Source organism: Pseudorasbora parva, chromosome 16 (assembly GCF_024679245.1).
Source record: "Pseudorasbora parva isolate DD20220531a chromosome 16, ASM2467924v1, whole genome shotgun sequence".
Lineage (NCBI taxonomy): Eukaryota > Metazoa > Chordata > Actinopteri > Cypriniformes > Gobionidae > Pseudorasbora > Pseudorasbora parva.
The window spans coordinates 16,710,092-16,731,446 of record NC_090187.1 but is presented as its reverse complement, the minus strand read 5'-3'; the positions used below and the strand labels follow the sequence as shown (position 1 = coordinate 16,731,446).

General features: G+C 38.7%; 2 protein-coding genes across 2 annotated transcripts; both read left to right on the top strand.

Moving 5' to 3' along the window:
- Positions 1–558: 558 nt before the first annotated feature.
- LOC137043266 (extracellular calcium-sensing receptor-like) lies at positions 559–8,462 on the top strand. Its single transcript, XM_067419459.1, has 6 exons — positions 559–788; positions 952–1,246; positions 1,599–2,384; positions 3,095–3,316; positions 3,684–3,807; positions 7,549–8,462. Exons 1-6 carry the CDS (start codon positions 559–561, stop codon positions 8,460–8,462), a joined length of 2,571 nt encoding a protein of 856 aa, XP_067275560.1.
- Positions 8,463–15,466: 7,004 nt separating this feature from the next.
- On the top strand, positions 15,467–20,974 carry LOC137043193 (extracellular calcium-sensing receptor-like). The gene is made up of 6 exons (XM_067419371.1): positions 15,467–15,696; positions 15,865–16,159; positions 16,457–17,242; positions 17,464–17,685; positions 18,069–18,192; positions 20,061–20,974. Exons 1-6 carry the CDS (start codon positions 15,467–15,469, stop codon positions 20,972–20,974), a joined length of 2,571 nt encoding a protein of 856 aa, XP_067275472.1.
- Positions 20,975–21,355: the final 381 nt, after the last annotated feature.

The window sequence follows — 21,355 nt, the reverse complement described above, 5'->3', positions numbered from 1 at the left end:
TAATGTAGTCATCAGGTTTTAACCAGGTTGCTGTCAAACACAGCAAGTCTAGATTATTATCTCTAATCATATCATTAACAATATGCGCTTTTGGAGAAAGGGATCGAATATTCAGCAACCCAAGCTTTATATTTTGTTCATCTGTATTATATATGCTGTTTATTTGTTGGACATCAATTAAACTTTTACAGTTGAATGGTTTTGATGGTTTTTTTTAATATTTATTTACTAATTCAGGGAACAGACACAGTCTCTATGTGATAATATCTGAAAGAGAAAGAGTCTCTCTGTCTTGGAATTTATGGATTCTGGTGATGTAAAACAGCTAGCGGATGGTCAGTTTAGCCAGTTTGTCTGCTCCATGACCTCGGCTCCAGTGAGTCAAGGTACACTCAAGACATTCTATTATTGACTGATGTGAGATATTGGCCACACCCTCTTAGGTTGTACAGTTAAGAGTTACACTATACAACAGTAGTGGATGGTGAGTATAAAAGAAGTATTAATGCTCACATCACAATACTAATGGTCACTTGCAGAGAGTGAAAAAAAGGAGAAATGAATGTTCATATTTTATTGACAGTAACACTACTGTGTATTATTATGTTTTTCCCTGCTGTGAGTGGGGTTAATTTAGGCACCTGCATACTTCAAGGTTACCCTCAGCCCCCTTCTCTCTTCGAGGATGGAGACTTCATCATTGGTGGGGCTTTCACCATTCATTACTATGTGAGGACAGAGAAACACACCTTTTCTAGACGGCCACAACCACTAGAGTGCAGTGGGAGGTTAGAAGTTCATTTAAAATTAAATACAGTCTTTAACAAAGCAGTGTAAATGGCTAATGATTGTCTTAAAATTATGTTTATGGATAAAAGTTAATAACACGCAAACATAGCGTTCACATGAGAGTTCTTTTTTTAATATGTTATTGTGTGTGTGCTTCAACAGCATGGACTTCAGAGAGCTGCGCTTTGCTCGTGCGATGCAGTTCACTATCCAAGAGATCAACAACAGCTCTGATCTCTTACCGGGCATCACATTAGGGTACCATATATATGACTCTTGTGCTTCTGTGCCAATGGCAATCAAAGTAGCATTACAGCTTGCCAACGGACAAGATCTCGTATTTAACGACACCGAATCCTGTGCAAAATCTGCAGGAATTCCTGCACTAGTTGGAGATTCTGCTTCCACACCGGCTATAAGCATTTCCAGGATTTTTGGTCCTCTTGGAATTCCACAGGTGCTTGGTCAATATAATATATTGCATTATATATATAATGCACAGTGACATGAACAAACAATGAACAGCTGGATTTGTATTAACATTAACAAAGAATTAACATTAACATTAATATTGTGACAAATGTATTGCTCATTGTTAGTTCATGTTTGATTATCTAATGTTAACAAATGAGGCCATTTTGTAAAGTGTTAAAGAAAAGAAGAAAAAAAAAGTTGCCTACACTATCACAGTGTAAAAATAATTGCTGTACAGTCAGTAAATGTTAGGTATGGGATTCGAGTAATCAGAATGTTTAGCTACTTTACGTCCTTTCATGTTCAGAATATAGATTTATATTTCTTGACTTCAGGTCAGTCATTATGCAACATGTGCGTGTCTCAGTGACAAGCGGCAGCATCCTACTTTCTTCAGGACCATCCCCAGCGATCACCATCAAGCGGCTGCGCTGGCACGGATGGTCAAGCACTTCGGGTGGACATGGATCGGGACTGTGTGCAGTGATTCAGATTATGGGAACAATGGCATGGCATCATTTCTGAAAGCTGCAGAGAAAGAGGGAATATGTGTGGAGTATTCTGAGGCCTACTACAGGACCCAGCCACGCAGTAAACTGAAAAGAGTCGCAGATGTCATTCGCAGATCAACGGCTCGTGTAATTGTTGCCTTCGTGGCTGCCGGTGATATGAGATTTCTCTTAGAAGAGCTGAGTCAGCATCCTCCTCCCCCGATGCAGTGGATTGGCAGCGAGGCATGGGTTACAGATCCACAAATGCTGCAGTTTAATATGTGTATCGGTGCTGTAGGCGTTGCAATCCCGCTGTCTGTTATACCGGGTTTTCGCAACTTTCTACTTGACCTGTCTCCAGAACAGGTGCTGAAATTTCCCCTGCTGACAGAGTTCTGGGAAAGCTCATTTAGTTGTAGTCTAAAAGGACAGACGGGTTCTTCTACTGGTATGCCAGCTTGTGACGGCACAGAGGACCTGCGAGCATTACAGAACCCATACACAGACACGTCCCAGTTGCGCGTCACTAACATGGTGTACAAAGCCACATATGCTATAGCTCATGCCCTCCATGGCATTGTATGTAAAGAAAAACAATGTAACAAAAACATCAAAGTTGAGCCCCGTCAGGTAAGATTTCTCATCTTGGAATAATTGAGTTTTTTTTCCTTTTTTTTATGTGTGTGTGTGTATGTACTTGTTTATATTACATTGTGGGGACAAGCCAGCAGGGCAGGGGCAGTGTAGGGGGATAGAATGTACAGTTTGTTCAGTGTAAAATCCATTAAGCCTATGGAAAGTCTCCACACACAATTCACAAAAACACGTGTGTGTGTGTGTGTGTGTGTGTGTGTGTGTTTGTGTGTGACTGTGTGTGTGGGGGGGGGGGGCATGTTTATGTGACATATGAGGACACAAATATGTATAATGACATGGGTATGACATAGGTATTACAAGGAGAGGGTGAAATATGAGGACATTGGCTATGTCCCCACTTTTCAAAATGCTTATAAATCATACAGAATGATTTTTTTTTTTAGGAAAAACTGCAGAATGTTTCCTGTGATGGGTAGGTTTAGGGGTATGGGCAGTGTAAGGGGATAGAACATATGGTTTGTACAGTATAAAAACCATTATGGAATGGAATGTCCCCATATGTCACAAAAACAAACGTGTGTGTGTTTTCTTAATGCATTTACCAAATTCTAAATATAATACAGTATTCCTTTACTTTTTGTGTAAAGACCTACTACAAAAGATATTCAACCACACCTAGTATTTCAGTACTAATTATTCAACAAATAATTGTATCAAAACAATTTGATTCTTTCATCATGCAGGTTTTTGATCAACTCAAGCAAGTGAATTTTACAAAAAATAGTTATCCTGTTTCATTTGATACCAATGGAGACCCTGTGGCCACTTATGAACTTGTGAATTGGCAGCTTCAGGGAAACAGATTCATTAATTTTGTGACTGTGGGTCAATATGATGCTTCGCAGCCCAAAGGACAAGAATTCAGTCTAAGCAGAGACATAATTTGGTTTGATGGCAGTGATAAGGTATGCAATGTGTTGTTATATTCCCCAGAAGTTTTTTTTAAATGTATTTATTTTTTTACTTATAACCTTAAGCACGTTCTTTATTTGTCGTACACATAATACACAATTATATTAATCCAATTAAATAATCATACACAATTACATAAATTGAACAATTGAATTAATTGAATTATTAAGTGTATCATAATGTAGTTAATCTTAAAGGTAAGACAAAAACACAGTTTAAAAAAATGGAATAATGCTGTACATTCTCATTTTCTTCAACACAAAAAAAGTTACGGACAGGAGCTTTAAGTAACTTTCAAAGTATTTTCACCCAAAGCCTTTCATTTCTGACTTCGATGATAAGTTTTCCTGTCACCTGCAGATACCTGTGTCTGTGTGCAGTGAGAGCTGTCCTCCAGGCACCAGGAAGGCTGTGCAAAAAGGAAGACCTGTCTGCTGTTATGACTGCATTAATTGTGCAGAAGGAGAAATCAGCAATGAGACAGGTGCTTTGTCAGAATTTTCTTATACAATATACAGTATAATTGTAATATTATACAAATTTTAAGGGAGAAAAGTAATAATGACAATGATCAAGGAAGATTTAATAATAATTCCGATAACGTGACTGTACACACATTATATATATATATATATATATATATATATATATATATATATATATATATATATATATTTTACTTTGGCGTCAATCCCCACCGCGCTTAACAATGGGAAGCCTGCTTGCTGCTGTCACGTGGTAAAGTGACGTGATGAGAAACCCTACATAATTAAAAAATACTGTTATTTTGTCACTAAATGTAGTTTTAATGCTTTTCAGTTGATAATGTAGTTGTTTAAAGCTAAAATATGTGGTTTATTTATAAAGACTATTTAAAAAAAAAAAATCTTGTGTTTTTGGAGCTGTGAGATCCAGGCGATCACCAGCGCTCAGCCCTTTAACTCCGGCGAGAGCAGCCTTTCCTCGGCCAGTCATTTTGCCGTTTGCCGCTGGCTCGGATGTCTCTGTAGTGGTTAAACACAAGATATAATTCTTCTTGTGTACATCTAATAGGTGATCTGTGGTCTAATAAATCTATTGTTGCCTACCAAATCATTTTGACTAAGGGCTATAAGGATATAAAAATATACATGCAGTGAATGGTCCAGGTAATCCAGGTAATGTTAATGCATTGGCTGAACCACATTTGTGTGGCTGTTAATGCTTAATTAATTTTTTTAATGAAAATGAAAAGAGGCAGAGTGTTATTTTATGACATATTTCTCATGGAGTGCCTTGAACGCGTGTCTATTTCGCTTCTGATGCTCGATTTCTATGCACGAAGGGATTCAAAATGTTCACGTGTCAAACGAGACGCAGTAGACATGATTTTGACGCTCTATTCGCGTTCGGTGTGAACGTAGCATTATGATCTCAGTGACAGTAAGTTGACACACAAACCCGCATCCCCTAACTCACTCGTTTCATTTGCTCCAGATAAATATTGTTGGTGTTACAGGGCTTGAATTTCGTCCTGGTATTTTGTGTATTGCTCATAACTTTACTCATTCCCGCAGATTTTGTACCCAAAGTGCTCACACCTCTCAGTACTAAATGGAATTATCTTCCGCTGCTTACCGTATGGGAAGCCAAACAATCCAAAAGTGGGACAAGACAGCGGGACAGCAGCGTTGACCGATTTAAAGAGCGCAGCGCAAACCATAAATACACTCAAATAATCAAAAAAAGAAACCCCTCACCGTGCAGATGACATGTCCGGGCTGTGCAAGCTCTGCAATACCCCACTGTCTCGGCGCACGTTTGGATTGTTAGGCTTTCCATATTATTGCACCTAAACAGTCAAATACACACAAAATAGCTATAAGTTATAAGTGCACATAAAAAAAGGAAAACAGTATGTGTAACAGTGTGGATCTGGTCTTAAAATGACAGCAGTCTAAAATACTTGCCAAATTATGGAATAATATTAAAAAAAAAATCTATATCTAGCAGCTTGTGTGCAAGAATGTTAATGTTAACGTTAAGCCCTGTTTATAACACACACGCACACGCACACGCACACACACACATATATACATACAGTTAACAATAACACAAGTTATTAGAAGAAAAAAACAGATGCTGCATTAATTAAAAATTGTAACACGTTAAACAAAAAATATATAATTCTGTGCTAATTAGGGCTGTCAAAATTCACACGTTAACACACATGATATTTATATGATATTTTATGAATATTTAATGTGATTAACGCAGCATCCATTTTTTTTCTGTCATCCGGTTGGCTAGCATTACATTGAATGATACATACTTATTCATTCAAATTATTTAAAAGAATTCCAGCATGGTAAGACAAAAGAGAACGTGCTTTCTGTGAATGTCCTGGTTGTGTCTCAATCAGTTCCTAGTTTCCTAGGTGGTGAATCAGTCAATTGTGTAGATGAATGTGGGTGACTTCCTGATCAGTACCCTTCTGAACTTGGAGCTGATTGAGACACACCCCTGAAAAACCAGAATCGAGTTCTCTTCATGCTTGAATGAACAATAGCACACATAATTATGCCAAAATGCCCATTTTGTCGAGTATTCTCATATGAGCAGTCTTAAATTAGCTAAATAATATCTTAAATGAACTTAAAAATTGTGGGGAAAATAAGATGCATGTCAGAGCACGTCAGATCCGCGATTTTCAACAGCAGCAGATCTTAAAGGAACAGCAACGACTAATGCTATCATTAATGTTACACAAAGAACATTACACAGAGAAAAAACTAAACACAGAGAAAATTGTAGCTTTAATAAGGAGTTATTCTATATTTAATTTATTTATGTAGTGCAGAAATGGATAAATTACATTTTTACTTCAGTTATTAAATGTCTCTATATTTATTTCTACCTATTAGACAGGTAGGAAGGCCACAGGTAAATAAGACATGACATTTATTATAATGGGTTTATGTGAAGATGTGAGGTTCACTTGAAACTGATATAGCTTTTAACTATACAGTAATGTTGAATGTCTATCATTAATGTTAAATAAAAATAAAACACAATTTCAGAGACATCAGTAGCAGTTTTAGTATCAGTGATAGTAGCATTTAGACTAGAAATCTAGACGCACCCTAGCGGAAGCACATTTAATTTGCAGCCAGGGTAGTCTTGCAACCCTCTGTTGGATTGTGAGCCTGGAAAACCAAACTCTGGTCAGGCCAATCACATTGTGTATAGAGTCGGTGGGCAGGCTTAACATAATTTGATCAATTTTGGCATTCGGCATGCTACTTGTAAAGAAAGACATTTAGGCAAACTGTGGTCTTTCGAATCGGCTTTGGCGACTCTGGAAGACTTGGAGTTAAGCTTTTTTTTTTTAGAAAAGGTACTGAAGCCATTATTAAGAAAGGAAGATGTGTTCAGAGTTTTGCTGACTGGATACAGTGAAAGTTAAATCTATCAACTGGCTCCACTTCACCTTCCTTGCTCTGGTTGGTGGAAGCGCTATCCTCTTGCGTAAAGTGGGGATTTGAAAGACAACCGTTTATCCCGCCTCTCCAATTGAGCCCTGCCAAGGGTAAGTTTCCCAGGCCCAACATCTTGATGTGGGTCTGGCTTGTCAGGCTAACTAGCCTTCCTAAAAAGATGCCATTATAACAAATGTCTAATATATTGTATATAAGTTGTTTTTACATTAATTTGGAGAGTAATTGTACATTTATTGCATTCTAAAAATATTAAAACTATGTTAAAAAAATGTCTCGTGATTAAGAACAGAAAAAAAGTGTGATTAATTAATTATTGTTTTATCGATTGACAGAACTAATATATAAAAATTTAAATATATTTTTAGAAAGTACTAGGAAAATTATTTCTTTCTTAAAGTGAACAATTTTTTTTCTTGCCTTTCACCTCGATACACAGCTATGAGAAGGCTTTCTATTATATAATTTCCTAAATTGTGTTAGGAATTTTTCTGCAAATTGGGCTACATGACTTTGTTGCATCACTTTAATTTAGTGGACTTTTTTTTAAATAGCTATATTTTATTAAACTACTTTTAATCATTAAATTCTTGTGATGAGGCTTTTTGAAAGAAATATGATTGTATGTATGCATTGCAATTTTATGTATTTTAAAATAACATATAATACAAATAAATTGCCATCATGTTATTAATCCCCTTATTTGGTCATTCTAAAACAGTATGATATCTGATTTCTTCATCTTCTAGATTCTATAGAATGCCACAAATGTCTACCTGAGTACTGGCCCAATAATGAGAAGGACAAGTGTCTTCTTAAACCAGTGGAGTTTCTCTCCTGGGATGAGATCCTTGGGATTGTCCTTGCTGCTTTCTCTGTTGTTGGCTCTTTAGTTGCATTGAGCATTACTCTAGTCTTCTACAAAAACAGGGCATCTCCGATAGTAAGAGCCAACAACTCAGAACTGAGCTTCCTGCTGCTCTTCTCATTGACTCTGTGTTTCCTCTGTTCACTTACTTTCATTGGTCGGCCCACTGAGTGGTCCTGTATGTTGCGTCACACAGCATTTGGCATCACTTTTGTTCTCTGTATCTCCTGTGTTCTGGGGAAAACACTAGTTGTGTTAATGGCCTTCAGAGCTACGCTTCCAGGAAGTAATGTCATGAAATGGTTTGGGCCTCCTCAACAGAGACTCAGTGTTTTTGGTTTTACTCTTGTACAGATCCTTATTTGTGTGCTTTGGTTAACAATATCCCCACCTTTTCCTTACAACAATATGCAACACTACAAAGAAAAGATTATTCTTGAATGTAGTTTAGGAACAGCTATTGGTTTCTGGGCTGTACTGGGTTATATTGGCCTCCTAGCTTTCCTTTGCTTTGTTTTAGCTTTTCTGGCCCGAAAGCTACCTGATAACTTTAATGAGGCTAAATTCATCACATTCAGTATGCTCATATTCTGTGCTGTTTGGATCACTTTTATTCCAGCTTATGTCAGCTCTCCTGGAAAATTTACTGTAGCTGTAGAGATTTTTGCTATTTTAGCTTCAAGCTTTGGTCTGATTCTCTGTATTTTTGCTCCAAAGTGTTTCATTATTGTCTTCCAACCAGAGCAAAATACCAAAAAACATTTACTGGGTAAAGTATCATCTAAATCACTTTGAGACGCAGCAATTTTTATTTGTTTGTGTTATTTGTGCAAATATGTACTAGATATTGTGTGATGGTTAAAAAAAAATATATACCTTTGTAACACAAATTGTTATACATTTGAAATTCACAATAATTATGCTTTGGTATAGTTTTATACTTACACATATTGGCTTAACGGATTATGTACATTATATTCACAACTTGTGTAGTTAATTCATGGTGCTATATTTTAGCATGTTTCTGTGATTAAGACATAAAATAAAAATGTTTTTTTCTTATTTAACATTGGTTAATATTGCGCTGCAACCTGTTCTCAAACCTAAGAGCTATGTGCATCAAGTGGTAGTTGGCAACCTATGGCAGGGTTTCTCAACTGGTTGGTCGCAACCAAAATTGGGTCACAAGTCCGTTTTGACTAGGTCATGGGGTGTGTAGTCAAAGAAACAAACCCTGTCCTGGTGAACCCTTGCTAGAACACCTCGCTAGGAGCAGAACGAACAGGATAACTTTCACTCTGTCATACCAATGCCATATCAAGTCCACCACTTCCAGGTTGAGTCTCCATTCCCCAGGCCTCAGCTCCCACCAGGATAAAGACAAACAATAACTTCCACCCACACAAAGACAGATGTGCAGTTTCCTGAAGACAACAAAGCTGATGATATTTATTGCCTCGAGTTGCTAGCATTACATTGTGCACCGAGCCTCATCAAAGGCCGGTTACGGGGCAAAGATGTATTGGTCCGTACAGACAACACTGCGACCGTTGCATACATCAACCACCAATGTTGTCTATGCTCCTATCGCAACTCATCCCCCATATCCTCCTCTGGAGTCAGCAGTGTCTGAGGTCGCTTCAGACAATTCATGTCCCTGGTGGGTGCAACCGTGTGGCCGACAAGCTGTCACTAGCTGCGCTCCCGGGAGAGTGGTGACTCCACCCCAGGTGGTCCAGCTGATTGGGTTCTGTTCGAGGAGGCACAGGTCAACCTGTCTGCCTCCCCAGAAACGTCCCACTGCCAGTGGTTTTATTCGCTGACCGAGGGTACACTCGGCATGGATGCACTTGTGCACAGCTGGCCCCGGGCTGTCGCCCTCCTCCCTCAGTTTACGTTGCTGCTATTTCCACCTATTACGACCATGTAGAGGGTAAGTCGGTTGGGAAGCAAGGTTTCGTCAGGTACCTTAGGGGGGCGAGACGGTTAAATCCTCCTCGACCTTCCTCCATACCCTCTTGGGATCTTGCTCTGGTGCTCTGAGCACTTCAGAATGCCCTATTTGAGCCCTTGCAGTAAGCAGAGCTTAAGACTCTGTCATGAAGACTTTGCTGTTGGGTTGCATTGGCCTTTATCAAGAGGATAGGGGACCAGCAGGCAATTTCGGTCGACGAATCGTGCCTGGAGTTCGGGCCGGGTGATGCCCACATGGTACTGAGACCCTGGCCTGGCTACGTGCCCAAGGTTCCCACCACTCCCTTCAGGGATCAGGTGGTGAACATGCAAGCGCTGCCTGGGAGTAGGCAGACCCAGCCCTAGCTTTGCTCTGTCCGGTACTCTCTGCGGACCTACATGGACAGAAAGCTTTACGACCTCAGATCAGCTCTGTCACGGAGGCCAGCAGAAGGGAAAGGCTGTCTCCAGGCAGAGGATGGCCCACTGGATAGTGGTTGCCATCACCTTGGCTTACCAAGCACAAGGTGATGGCCCACTGGATAGTGGTTGCCATCACCTTGGCTTACCAAGCACAAGGTGTGCCCTGTCCCCTCAGGGTGCGAGCACACTCTACTACAAGTGTTGCATCCTCCTGGGTGCTGGCACGTGGTGCCTCGCTGTCAGACATCTGTAGAGCTGTGGGCTGGGCGACACAACACGTTCGCTAGGTTCTATCACCTACGTGTGGAGCCGGTCTCCTCCTGTGTTCTCACCTCAAACGGGTATTTGGCTTGGCCCATGTGAGTGACCCTGCGGGGATTCCACATATTTTTCCATGGTTGCTCCTCCTGGAATCCTGTGTCTTTCCCTTGGGAGAGCCCACTCTTATTAGGGATGGTGCCCCCTCACGGCGGCGGGCTACGGCTCAGCTGTCTCCACATAACTCCTCCCGGTATGATGTGGTTCCGCAGCTGCCCCCCAATTAGGGCACACTTTCCCAGTGTTATCCAATAGTCACTGAGCGGGTTATGCAGAACAGCAGTGATGGACATCTCTGTGTGAGCCCCGTCACGTCATTTAAGAGTGTTCAGGAGGCTCACACAGGGCACTGGGAGGGGGCACAGGCCATGGCTCTTTGCTAGGGATTCCTATTCGTAGGTACTTCAACGTGGCGTCGAGAATGACCGGCTGAATAGGAACGTCTCGGTTACGTATGTAACCCTCGTTCCCTGAAGGAGGCCATGTCCTCTGTACCCTGCTGGGGTGCCAATTCACCTACTTGGCTCCTCAGCAAAAGACTAATTTGATGCAAGCACCTTTGCCTCATTTATACCCGCACTGCGTGGCATGAGCAGCTGGTGCAATCATTGCTGCATACAATAGATTGGCTCTCGCTAGCGAGATTCCTATTCGTCGGTATGTGGTGTCTCCGTTCCCTCCTTCAGGGATGTTTTGACATGGCGATTTAAAATTGTAGTCCATGTATAAAGTAATTAACGTTCATAAAACATCAGTTTTATATTTAAATAAGGTTTATTTTTTAATTGGGAGCAAAAATAATCAGTGTTGAAAATTAGGGCCGTGCACAGATATTTTGAGGGGCAGTGGCCCAAAACAAAAAAGGGGCACTAATAAGGGGGTTGAGTATCATCTTAATATAGAGAATGAACAACAAACCTTTTACAATTATACTGTAAATACAATTGTTAGGCTTTAGTACTAATTCAATTTATGTACTTCTAATTATTCTGCCAAAAAGTTGACAGCTGACTGACTTCCATTTGTTGACATGACATGCACTATAAAAATTGCTAGGTTAAAAACAACCCAAGTTGGGTTGAAAATGGACAAACCTAGAAATTGGGTTGTTTGAATGGGTCCATTTACTGCGTTCAAATTTTTGCGTACCTAATTTTTGGGGTTGAAATATTTCAGGTATTTTATTGTTTTAATACTGATGACTTTGGCATACAACTCATGAAAACCCCAAATTTTCTAAATATTTGCATATTTCATCCGACCAATAAAATAAATGTGTTTTTAATACAAAAAAAGTCAACCTTCAAATAATTATGTTCAGTTATGCACTCAATACTTGGTCAGGAATCCTTTTGCAGAAATGACTGCTTCAATGCAACGTGGCATGGAGGCAATCAGCCTGTGGCCCTGTTGAGGTGTTATGGAGGCTCAGGATGCTTCGATAGCGGCCTTAAGCTCATCCAGAGTGTTGGGTCTTAAGTCTCTCAACTTTCTCTTCACAATATCCCACAGATTCTCTATGGGGTTCAGGTCAGGAGAGTTTGCAGGCCAATTGAGCACAGTAATACCATGGTAAGTAAACCATTTACCAGTGGTTTTGGCACTGTGAGCAGGTGCCAGGTCGTGCTGAAAAACGAAATCTTCATCTCCATAAAGCTTTACAGCAGATGGAAGCATGAAATGCTCCAAAATCTCCTCCTAGCTAGCTACATTGACCCTGCTCTTGATAAAACACAGTGGACCAACACCAGCAGCTGACATGGCACCCCAGGCCATCACTGACTGTGGGTACTTGACACTGGACTTCAGGAATTTTGGCATTTCCTTCTCACCAGTCTTCTTCCAGACTCTGGCACCTTGATTTCCGAATGACATGCAAAATTTGCTTTCATCCGAAAAAAGTACTTTGGACCACTGGGCAACAGTCCAGTGCTGCTTCTCTGTAGCCCAAAAGTGGCTTGACCTGGGGAATGCGGCACCTGTAGCCCATTTCTTGGACACGCCTGTGCACGGTGGCTCTGGATGTTTCTACTCCAGACTCAGTCCACTGCTTCCGCAGGTCTGCCAAGGTCTAGAATCGGTCCTTCTCCACAATCTTCCTCCGGGTCCGGTCACCTCGTTCAGAAATTTCTTTTTGCGTCTTACCCTCTCGCTTGAGGGGAGTTTCAATGATGGCCTTCTGGACAGCAGTCAGGTTGGCAGTCTTACCCATGATTGCGGTTTTTAGTAAAAGCGAGATGGATTTTGGGTTTTCATGAGCTGTATGCCAAAATCATCAGTATTAAAACAATAGAAGACCTGAAATATTTCAGTTGGTGTGCAATAAATCTAAAATATATGAACGTCTAATTTGTATCATTACATTATGGACAATAATGAACTTTATCACAATATGCTAATTTTATGAGAAGGACCTGTAGTACGTCTTTGTTATTTATGACTGTGTTTATAGCAGAATGCTTCATAGTTGTGTCACTAAAACAAGATCGTGAATATAACCAGAATGCAATGATGTGGAAGTTAATTTCAATATTGTATTTCAGAATACAACATAGATGACATATCAAATGTTTAATCTGAGAAAATGTATACTTTTAAAGTAAAAATAAGTTGATTTTAAATTTTATGGCATCAACACATCTCAAAAAGGTTGGGACAAAGCCATGTTTACTACTGTGTGGCATTGCCTCTTATTTTTATAATCGTCTGCAAATGCCTGGGGACTGAGGAGACAAGTCGCTCACGTTTAGGAATAGGAATGTTGTCCCATTCTTGTCTAATCTAGTAACTCAACTGTCTTAGGTCTTCTTTGTCGCACCTTCCTCTATATGATGAGGCAAATGTTTTCTTTAGGTGAAAGATCTGGACTGCAGGCTGGCCATTTCCGTACATGGATCCTTCTTCTATGCAGCCATGATGTTGTAATTGATGTAGTATGTGGTCTGGCATTGTCATATTGGAAAATGCAAGGTCTTTCCTGAAAGAGACGACGTCTGGATGGGAGAATGTGTTGTTCTAGAACTTGGATATACCTTTCAGCATTGATGGTGCCTTTCCAGATGTGTAAGCTGCCCATGCCACACTCATGCAACCTCATATCATCGGAGATGCAGGCTTCTTAACTGAGCACTGATAACAACTTGGGTTGTCCTTGTCCTCTTTAGTTCAGATGACATGGCATCCCAGTTTTCCAAAAATAACTTTTTTTGATTCGTCTTACCACAAAACAGTTTTGCACTTTGCCACATTCCATTTAAAATGATACTTGGCCCAGAGAACACGCCTGTGCTTCTGGATCATGTTTAGATATGGCTTTTTTACCTATAGAGTTTTAGCTGGGAACGCCAAAAGGCATTGTGGATTGTGTTTACCAAAAATGTTTTCTTGAAGTATTCCTGAGCCCATGTTGTGATTTTCATTAAAGTAGCACAAAGATCACAGCATTCAGTATGGTTTTTCGGCCTTGACCCTTGTGCACAGAGATTGTTCCAGATTTTCTGAATCTTTTGGTGATATTATGCACTGTAGATGATGATAACATCAAACTATGTGCAATTTTTTGTCTGAGAAACTCCTTTTTGATATTGCTCCACTATTTTTTCACTGCAGCATAGGGGGAATTGGTGATCCTCTACCCATCTTGACTTCTGAGAGACACTGCCACTCTGAGAGGCTCTTTTTATACCCAATCATTTTGCCAATTGACCTAATAAGTTACAAATTGGCCCTCCAGCCAGGGGCGTAGCTAAGGGGGGAAAAGTTAGGACGAAGGGCCCATGAACTTTTGGGGCCCCCAGAGATCAGTCTCAAGAGTCACATAATCCTTCAGAAATCATTCTCATATGAGGATTTGATGATCATCAAACATTTATGATTATTATCAGTGTTGAAAACAGTTTTCTCAGGATAATTTAATGAAAAGAAAGTTCAAAAGAACAGTATTTATCTGAAATATAAAGCTTTTGCAACATTATAAAAATCTATACTTCACTTGAACAATTTAATGGATCCTTGCTGAATAAATTATGTATTCATTTATTCAAGTTCTTTCTTAAAAAGAATAAAAAAGAACAAAAAAACTTTATATTCATCAAATAATCCTAAAAAAATATTTTACACAACTGGTTTCAACATCGATAATAATCATCAATGCTCCTTGAGAAGTGAATACTCATATGAGAATGATTAGTGAAGGATCATGTGACACTGAAGACTGGAGTAATGATGATAAATTCAGCTTTGATCACAGGAATAAATTACACTTTACTATATATTCACATGAGAAGTTATTTTACATTTGAATAATATTTCACAATATTACAGCTTTTTTTTGTATTTTAATAACGCAGCATTGGTGAGCAGAAGAGACTTCTTTAAAAACATTTTTAAAAATCATACCAATCTCAAACTTTTGTTTGAGTAGTGTATATATAATTAAATGCTGACAAAGATTTTGGATCCCTACAGATTGGCCTGTATGTTTGGTACAATAGGGGGCCCAAGCTCATATTCTTTCATAGGGCCCAAAATTGCTAGCAACGCCCCTGCCTCCAGCTGTTGCTTATATGTACATTTAACTTTTCTGTCCTCTTATTGCTACCTGTCCCAACTCTTTTGGAATGTGTAGCTCTCATGAAATCCAAAATGAGCCAATATTTAGCATGACATTTCAATTGTCTTAATTTCAACATTTGAAATGTTATCTATATTCTATTGCGAATAAAAGTGTATGAGATGTGTAAATTATAGCATTCCTCTTTTTTTACTTTCTTTTTTTCTTCTTTTTTTTTTTTTTTTACAATTGATACAGTGTCACAACTTTTTTGGAATCGGGTTTGTACATGTTTTCCATTAACCAGATTTCCCTTGAGGCTGGCAGGGGGAGGGATTACCTTAAAAATGGTCCTGGTTTGGATGCTTTGAAACTTTGATTCACTTGAGACACATTGTCTTATTATGATTCATTGATATGAAATATTAACCACACCCTCTTACATTTTTCATTACAGATTATTACAACATACAACTGTACTGGCTGGTTGGTATATAAAACAAGGTTTAAATGCCACCTCGTATTTGGAGTGGTTGCTTGCCAAGCAGGAGAAATGCATGCTAATATTTTATTGACAGCGACAATACTGTGTATTACTAGACTTTGCCCTGCTGTATGTGGGGTTAATTTAGGTAACTGCATCCTTCAAGGTGACCCACAGCCACCTGCTCTTTTCAAGGATGGAGAATTTATCATTGGAGGAGCTTTCACCATTCATTACTATCTGAGGACAGAGAAGCACAACTACACCAGACGGCCACAACCACTAGAGTGCAGTGGGAGGTTAGAGTGTGATAAAAAAAAAAAAAAATGTTCAAGTTTTAACAGAGCCATCTTGAGTGGTTTGTTATTTTACTAAGTTAATGAAAATCAGACAATCAAAACATCCACATGCATGTTTTTAATAATTGTTTATTATACCTAATACATTTTTTGTGTGTACTTCTACAGCATGGACTTCAGAGAGCTGCGCTTTGCTCGTGCCTTGCAGTTTGCCATCCAAGAGATCAACAACAGCTCCGATCTCTTACCTGGCATAACTTTAGGGTATCATATATATGACTCTTGTGCCTCTGTGCCAATGGCAATCAAAGTATCATTTCAGCTTGCCAATGGACTAGATCTCACATTTAACGACACTGATTCCTGTGCAAAATCTTCTGCAGTTCTCGCACTAGTTGGAGAATCTGGTTCCACACCGTCTATAAGCATGTCAAGGCTTTTCGGTCCTTTTGGAATTCCACAGGTGTTTGTTCAGTAAAACTATATTTTAGTCTTCTTAAAGAGATTTCTAAAATAAATACAAATGTGGGCGCTGTGCTAGAAATTCTGTTTAATCATTCTAAAAAATCACTGTATTTTTGCTACAAAACAGACCCTTGAAAACATTTGTTAAAAAGGAACATCTGTCAGTATTTGTCACAAGACAGAATACATTTTTATTCTAACAAAAAAATATATTTATCATAAAAAAATGTATCAGCCCTTATATGTTCAGAAATACTTTATTGTAAATGTATCTTCCTTTCTTGGTGCACTAAAGGTTAGTCATTACGCAACATGTGCGTGTCTCAGTGACAAGCGGCAGTATCCAACTTTCTTCAGGACCATCCCCAGCGATCACCATCAAGCTGCTGCGCTGGCACGGATGGTCAAGCACTTCGGGTGGACGTGGATCGGGGCTGTGCGTAGTGATTCAGATTACGGGAACAATGGCATGGCATCATTCCTAAAGGCTGCAGAGGAGGAGGGAATATGTGTGGAGTATTCTGAGGCCTACTACAGGACCCAGCCGCGCAGTAAATTGAAAAGAGTTGCAGATGTCATTCGCAGATCAACGGCTCGTGTAATCGTTGCCTTCCTGGCCTCAGGTGATATGAGACTTCTTTTAGAAGAGCTGAGTCAGCATCCTCCACCCCCGATGCAGTGGATTGGCAGTGAGGCATGGGTTACAGACCCAGAAATGCTGCGGTTTAATTTGTGTATCGGTGCTGTAGGCTTTGGACTCCCACGGTCTTTTATCCCTGGTCTTCGTAACTTTCTACTTGACCTGTCTCCAGAACAGGTGCTGAAATTTCCCCTGCTGACAGAGTTCTGGGAAAGCTCATTTAGCTGTAGTCTAAAAGGGCAGACGGGTTCTTCTACTGGTATGCCAGCATGTGACGGCACAGAGGACCTGCGAGCATTACAGAACCCATACACAGACACGTCCCAATTGCGCGTCACTAACATGGTGTACAAAGCCACATATGCTATAGCTCATGCCCTCCATGGCATTGTATGTAAGGAAAGGTTTTGTGACAAAAACATTAAAGTTGAACCCAGACAGGTATGTTTTCTTATCGTGGAATAATTAAAAACATTTTATTATTATTATTTTTCCAACAATATATTTATAAAAGATCATTTCTGAATCAAGTCTGAATAAAATAGTGTTTTTTTTCTTTTTGTGTAGACCTTCTATAAAATAACACCCACTATTTCAGCTGCTGATTATCAGCAAATATTTTTAATCACAAAACAGTTTGAATTTTCATGTCCATCTTGCAGGTTTTTGATCAGCTCAAACGAGTGAACTTCACTAAAAATAATTATCCTGTTTCATTTGACACCAATGGAGACCCTGTGGCCACTTATGAACTTGTGAATTGGCAACTTCAGGGAGACGGTTTAGTCCATTTTGTTACAGTGGGTCAATATGATGCATCGCAGCCTAAAGGCCAAGAATTCAGTCTGAACAGAGCTATCTTTTGGTATGATGGTAGTGAAAAGGTATAAGATGTTTTCTATTCTATGTGATTGTGACTACTCAGGAGTGTTGTGAAATACCCCTGGAACTAACTGTTTTTGTGGCATTTTTTGTATTTTTCTGATGACATACTTTCTTCTAATAGTAAAATACAATGTCATCACATCACGTTTTGAATTGAATGGAAATTGCGTTTGAATCAATTAATAAAAAATGTGCTGAAAGTTCAACAAAAAAAAAATTCTAATTAAATGCCTTACAGATATATATGACACTAAAAACATAACAAGATCCTCATAGGTAATGAATGAATGAATGAATGAATGAATGGATTAATTTACTTATTTATTAAGTGTTTTATTGTTACATTTCTGACTCTGATGATGTGTGTTCCTGTCACCTGCAGGTGCCTGTCTCCGTGTGCAGTGAGAGCTGCCCTCCAGGTACTAGGAAGGCTGTGCAAAAAGGAAAACCTGTCTGCTGTTATGACTGCATTAACTGTGCAAAAGGAGAAATCAGTAATAAGACAGGTAATATGTTTGGACATATTCTTCTGGATTAATATTAGATGTCTTTGTCCAATGACATAAAAGACACATCTAGTTTAAAACATGTGCAAAGTTCTTACAAATCTATGGTAAGAAGGTGCAAGAGTAAGGTGTATTTTTCTGTTGACCATAATTATCAACATTTGACCATGATAATCAACATCTGTGAGATTATGTCAGCTGAAATAGTTGAATTTATTAAACTTTGAAATAGTTACATTACTGACAATACTGAATGTAAAAATAGTGTTTTTCTATTATTGCTGAACATCTATGTTTGGTTTCTGTTTGCTAATGGGGAGTTTGTAAACTGATGAACATTTTTGGATTAGTGAATTGTTGCACCTTGTGTAATTGTAATTGTCCTAAAAAGATCTCAAAATGAAAATGCAAAAGATGCTGGAAAACCAAAGAGGACCTAAATGATTTTTTTGAAGAACAGTGGACAGTTTCTTAAACAAGGGGCTCATGAACAAATATCACAAAACATAAAATTAGTAATTGATTTTGCAGGTAGTAACACAGACCTGTTAATAATAAAGGCAAAAAACATTGAAGATCTAGGTAGTAAACTCATAAATAGGTTACCTTGTGCAAATGTTGTACTTTTGTTATGTGTACTATTATGTAAACATCCTTTTTATTAAATTAATTATTCAGGGCAGTACTAAATAAAAACAAGATGCAATATTCTTAGAGCTTACTTCTTTATTTATTTATTATTTTATAACATTTTTCAGTGTATGTAAACTAGGGGTGTGCATTGGCACTGCCTTCACGATTCGATTCGATTACGATTCACCAGGTAACGATTCGATTCAATTCGATTCTACGATGCATTGTGATGCATCAAAATTATACTGCACACAAAGCAAATTTTTCATCAGTCATGAGGCAATACAAGCAGATATTAAACAACAGGTTGTATTGGCTGCTATGTGTCTCCTGTATCTTTGACATAAAAGTTATTAAATAAAATAAAATGTAATTAAATAAAATTAAATAAAATGCAATTAACCCTTAAATGCATGACTGTTTCACCAAACATTCTTACATATTCAGGTCGTTAGCGACCCGGATCTATATTTAACATGGATAGACCTCTACCTGTCGTGATAATATATAAAACTCCTGATTTTAGAGTAACAGCTACAGAAGAATAAAATAAAACCTATTTCGTTACCTTTTGGAGCTTGGAAGGATTCAGTTTGAGCAGATGTTTAATACCATCATCATATGACCTCGTCAGAGTTTACCAGTAGATTCAGAATCTGCGTCATATTCGCGATCTCGAGCATATTCTCCAAACTCATTTTCAACGTCTTCAAAATCAATATTTTGATCACTGACAGCTTCTTGAGCACATCCATCATCAAGAGACAGTGACACTAACATATGATTGTGTTTAGTACTTGCTCTCTGAAGTAAATCACTAACCCATTTCAAGTTTTGCAGATTATAATTATTGTTTCGTTTTCTGTCAGAGGTAACTATGAGTGAAACGTCACTTCATCATTGGGTATCAGACATTGCCACCTTGTGGAATAAAGGGGAATTGCACATAATCGATTATGGCACTTTGCCGCATCGATGCTGAATCGTTCATGCCCCGCATCGCGATGCATCGCCGAATCGATTATTGTTGACACCCCTAATGTAAACTGTGTATAATGTGTAGGTAAACTTTATGTATTGACAACATTTTAATGTATAACAGTAATGCACCATATCATAGACATGGCTTTTTCCACTGAGTTGGTCATTCTAAAACAGCATAATCTGTGAAAAAGTTTAATTTTCTCACTGTGGTCAATGAATGACTGTTAAGCACTGATTTCTTCATCTTCCAGATTCTTTAAATTGTCACAAATGTCTACCTGAGTACTGGCCCAATAATGAGAAGGACAAGTGTCTTCCTAAACCAGTGGAGTTTCTCTCCTGGGATGAGATCCTTGGGATTATATTGGCTGCTTTCTCTATTGCAGGCTCTTTAGTGGCATTGAGCATTACTCTAGTCTTCTACAAAAACAGGGCATCTCCGATAGTAAGAGCCAACAATTCAGAACTGAGCTTCCTGCTGCTCTTCTCATTGACTCTGTGTTTCCTCTGTTCACTTACTTTCATTGGTCAGCCCACTGAGTGGTCCTGTATGTTGCGTCACACAGCATTTGGCATCACTTTTGTTCTCTGTATCTCCTGTGTTCTGGGGAAAACACTAGTTGTGTTAATGGCCTTCAGAGCTACGCTTCCAGGAAGTAATGTCATGAAATGGTTTGGGCCTCCTCAACAGAGACTCAGTGTTTTTGGTTTTACTCTTGTACAGGTTCTTATCTGTGTGCTTTGGTTAACACTATCCCCACCTTTTCCTTACAATAATATGCAACACTACAAAGAAAAGATCATTTTAGAATGTAATTTAGGATCAGCGATTGGTTTCTGGGCTGTACTGGGTTATATTGGCCTCCTAGCTTTCCTTTGCTTTGTTTTAGCTTTCCTGGCCCGGAAGCTGCCTGATAACTTCAATGAGGCTAAATTCATCACATTCAGTATGCTTATATTCTGTGCTGTATGGATTACATTTGTTCCAGCTTATGTCAGCTCTCCAGGGAAATTTACTGTAGCTGTGGAGATATTTGCTATTTTAGCTTCAAGCTTTGGTCTGATTCTTTGTATTTTTGCTCCTAAATGTTTCATTATTGTATTTAGGCCAGAGCAGAACACCAAAAAACACCTAATGAGTAAAGTACCATCAAAAGCCCTTTGAGTCACTAGTGCATACAAATACTAATTAATATAATTTTCAAATTATATATTCTGTGATTGTTATAATTTCCTTAATGGTTGTATGTGCAAATATGTTTAAAAAATACAGAAGATGGAAAAATATATAATGATATGTCAATTTATAATTTTTTAATGCAAATTATCTTTACGATTCTGTTAGCACATGCCAAATTGGATAATTCATTTTAGAAAATAAAAGGCAATACAGTTTTTTAATGGCTTTATTTATGTCAACATGGCTATGACAAAATTACACTTGCACATATGTATGACGTATCACACATACGACAATAAAATACATGAAATGAACTAAAATTAGTTATTTGTGACAGAATTACTGGCTTGCATATATTTTAAAAGA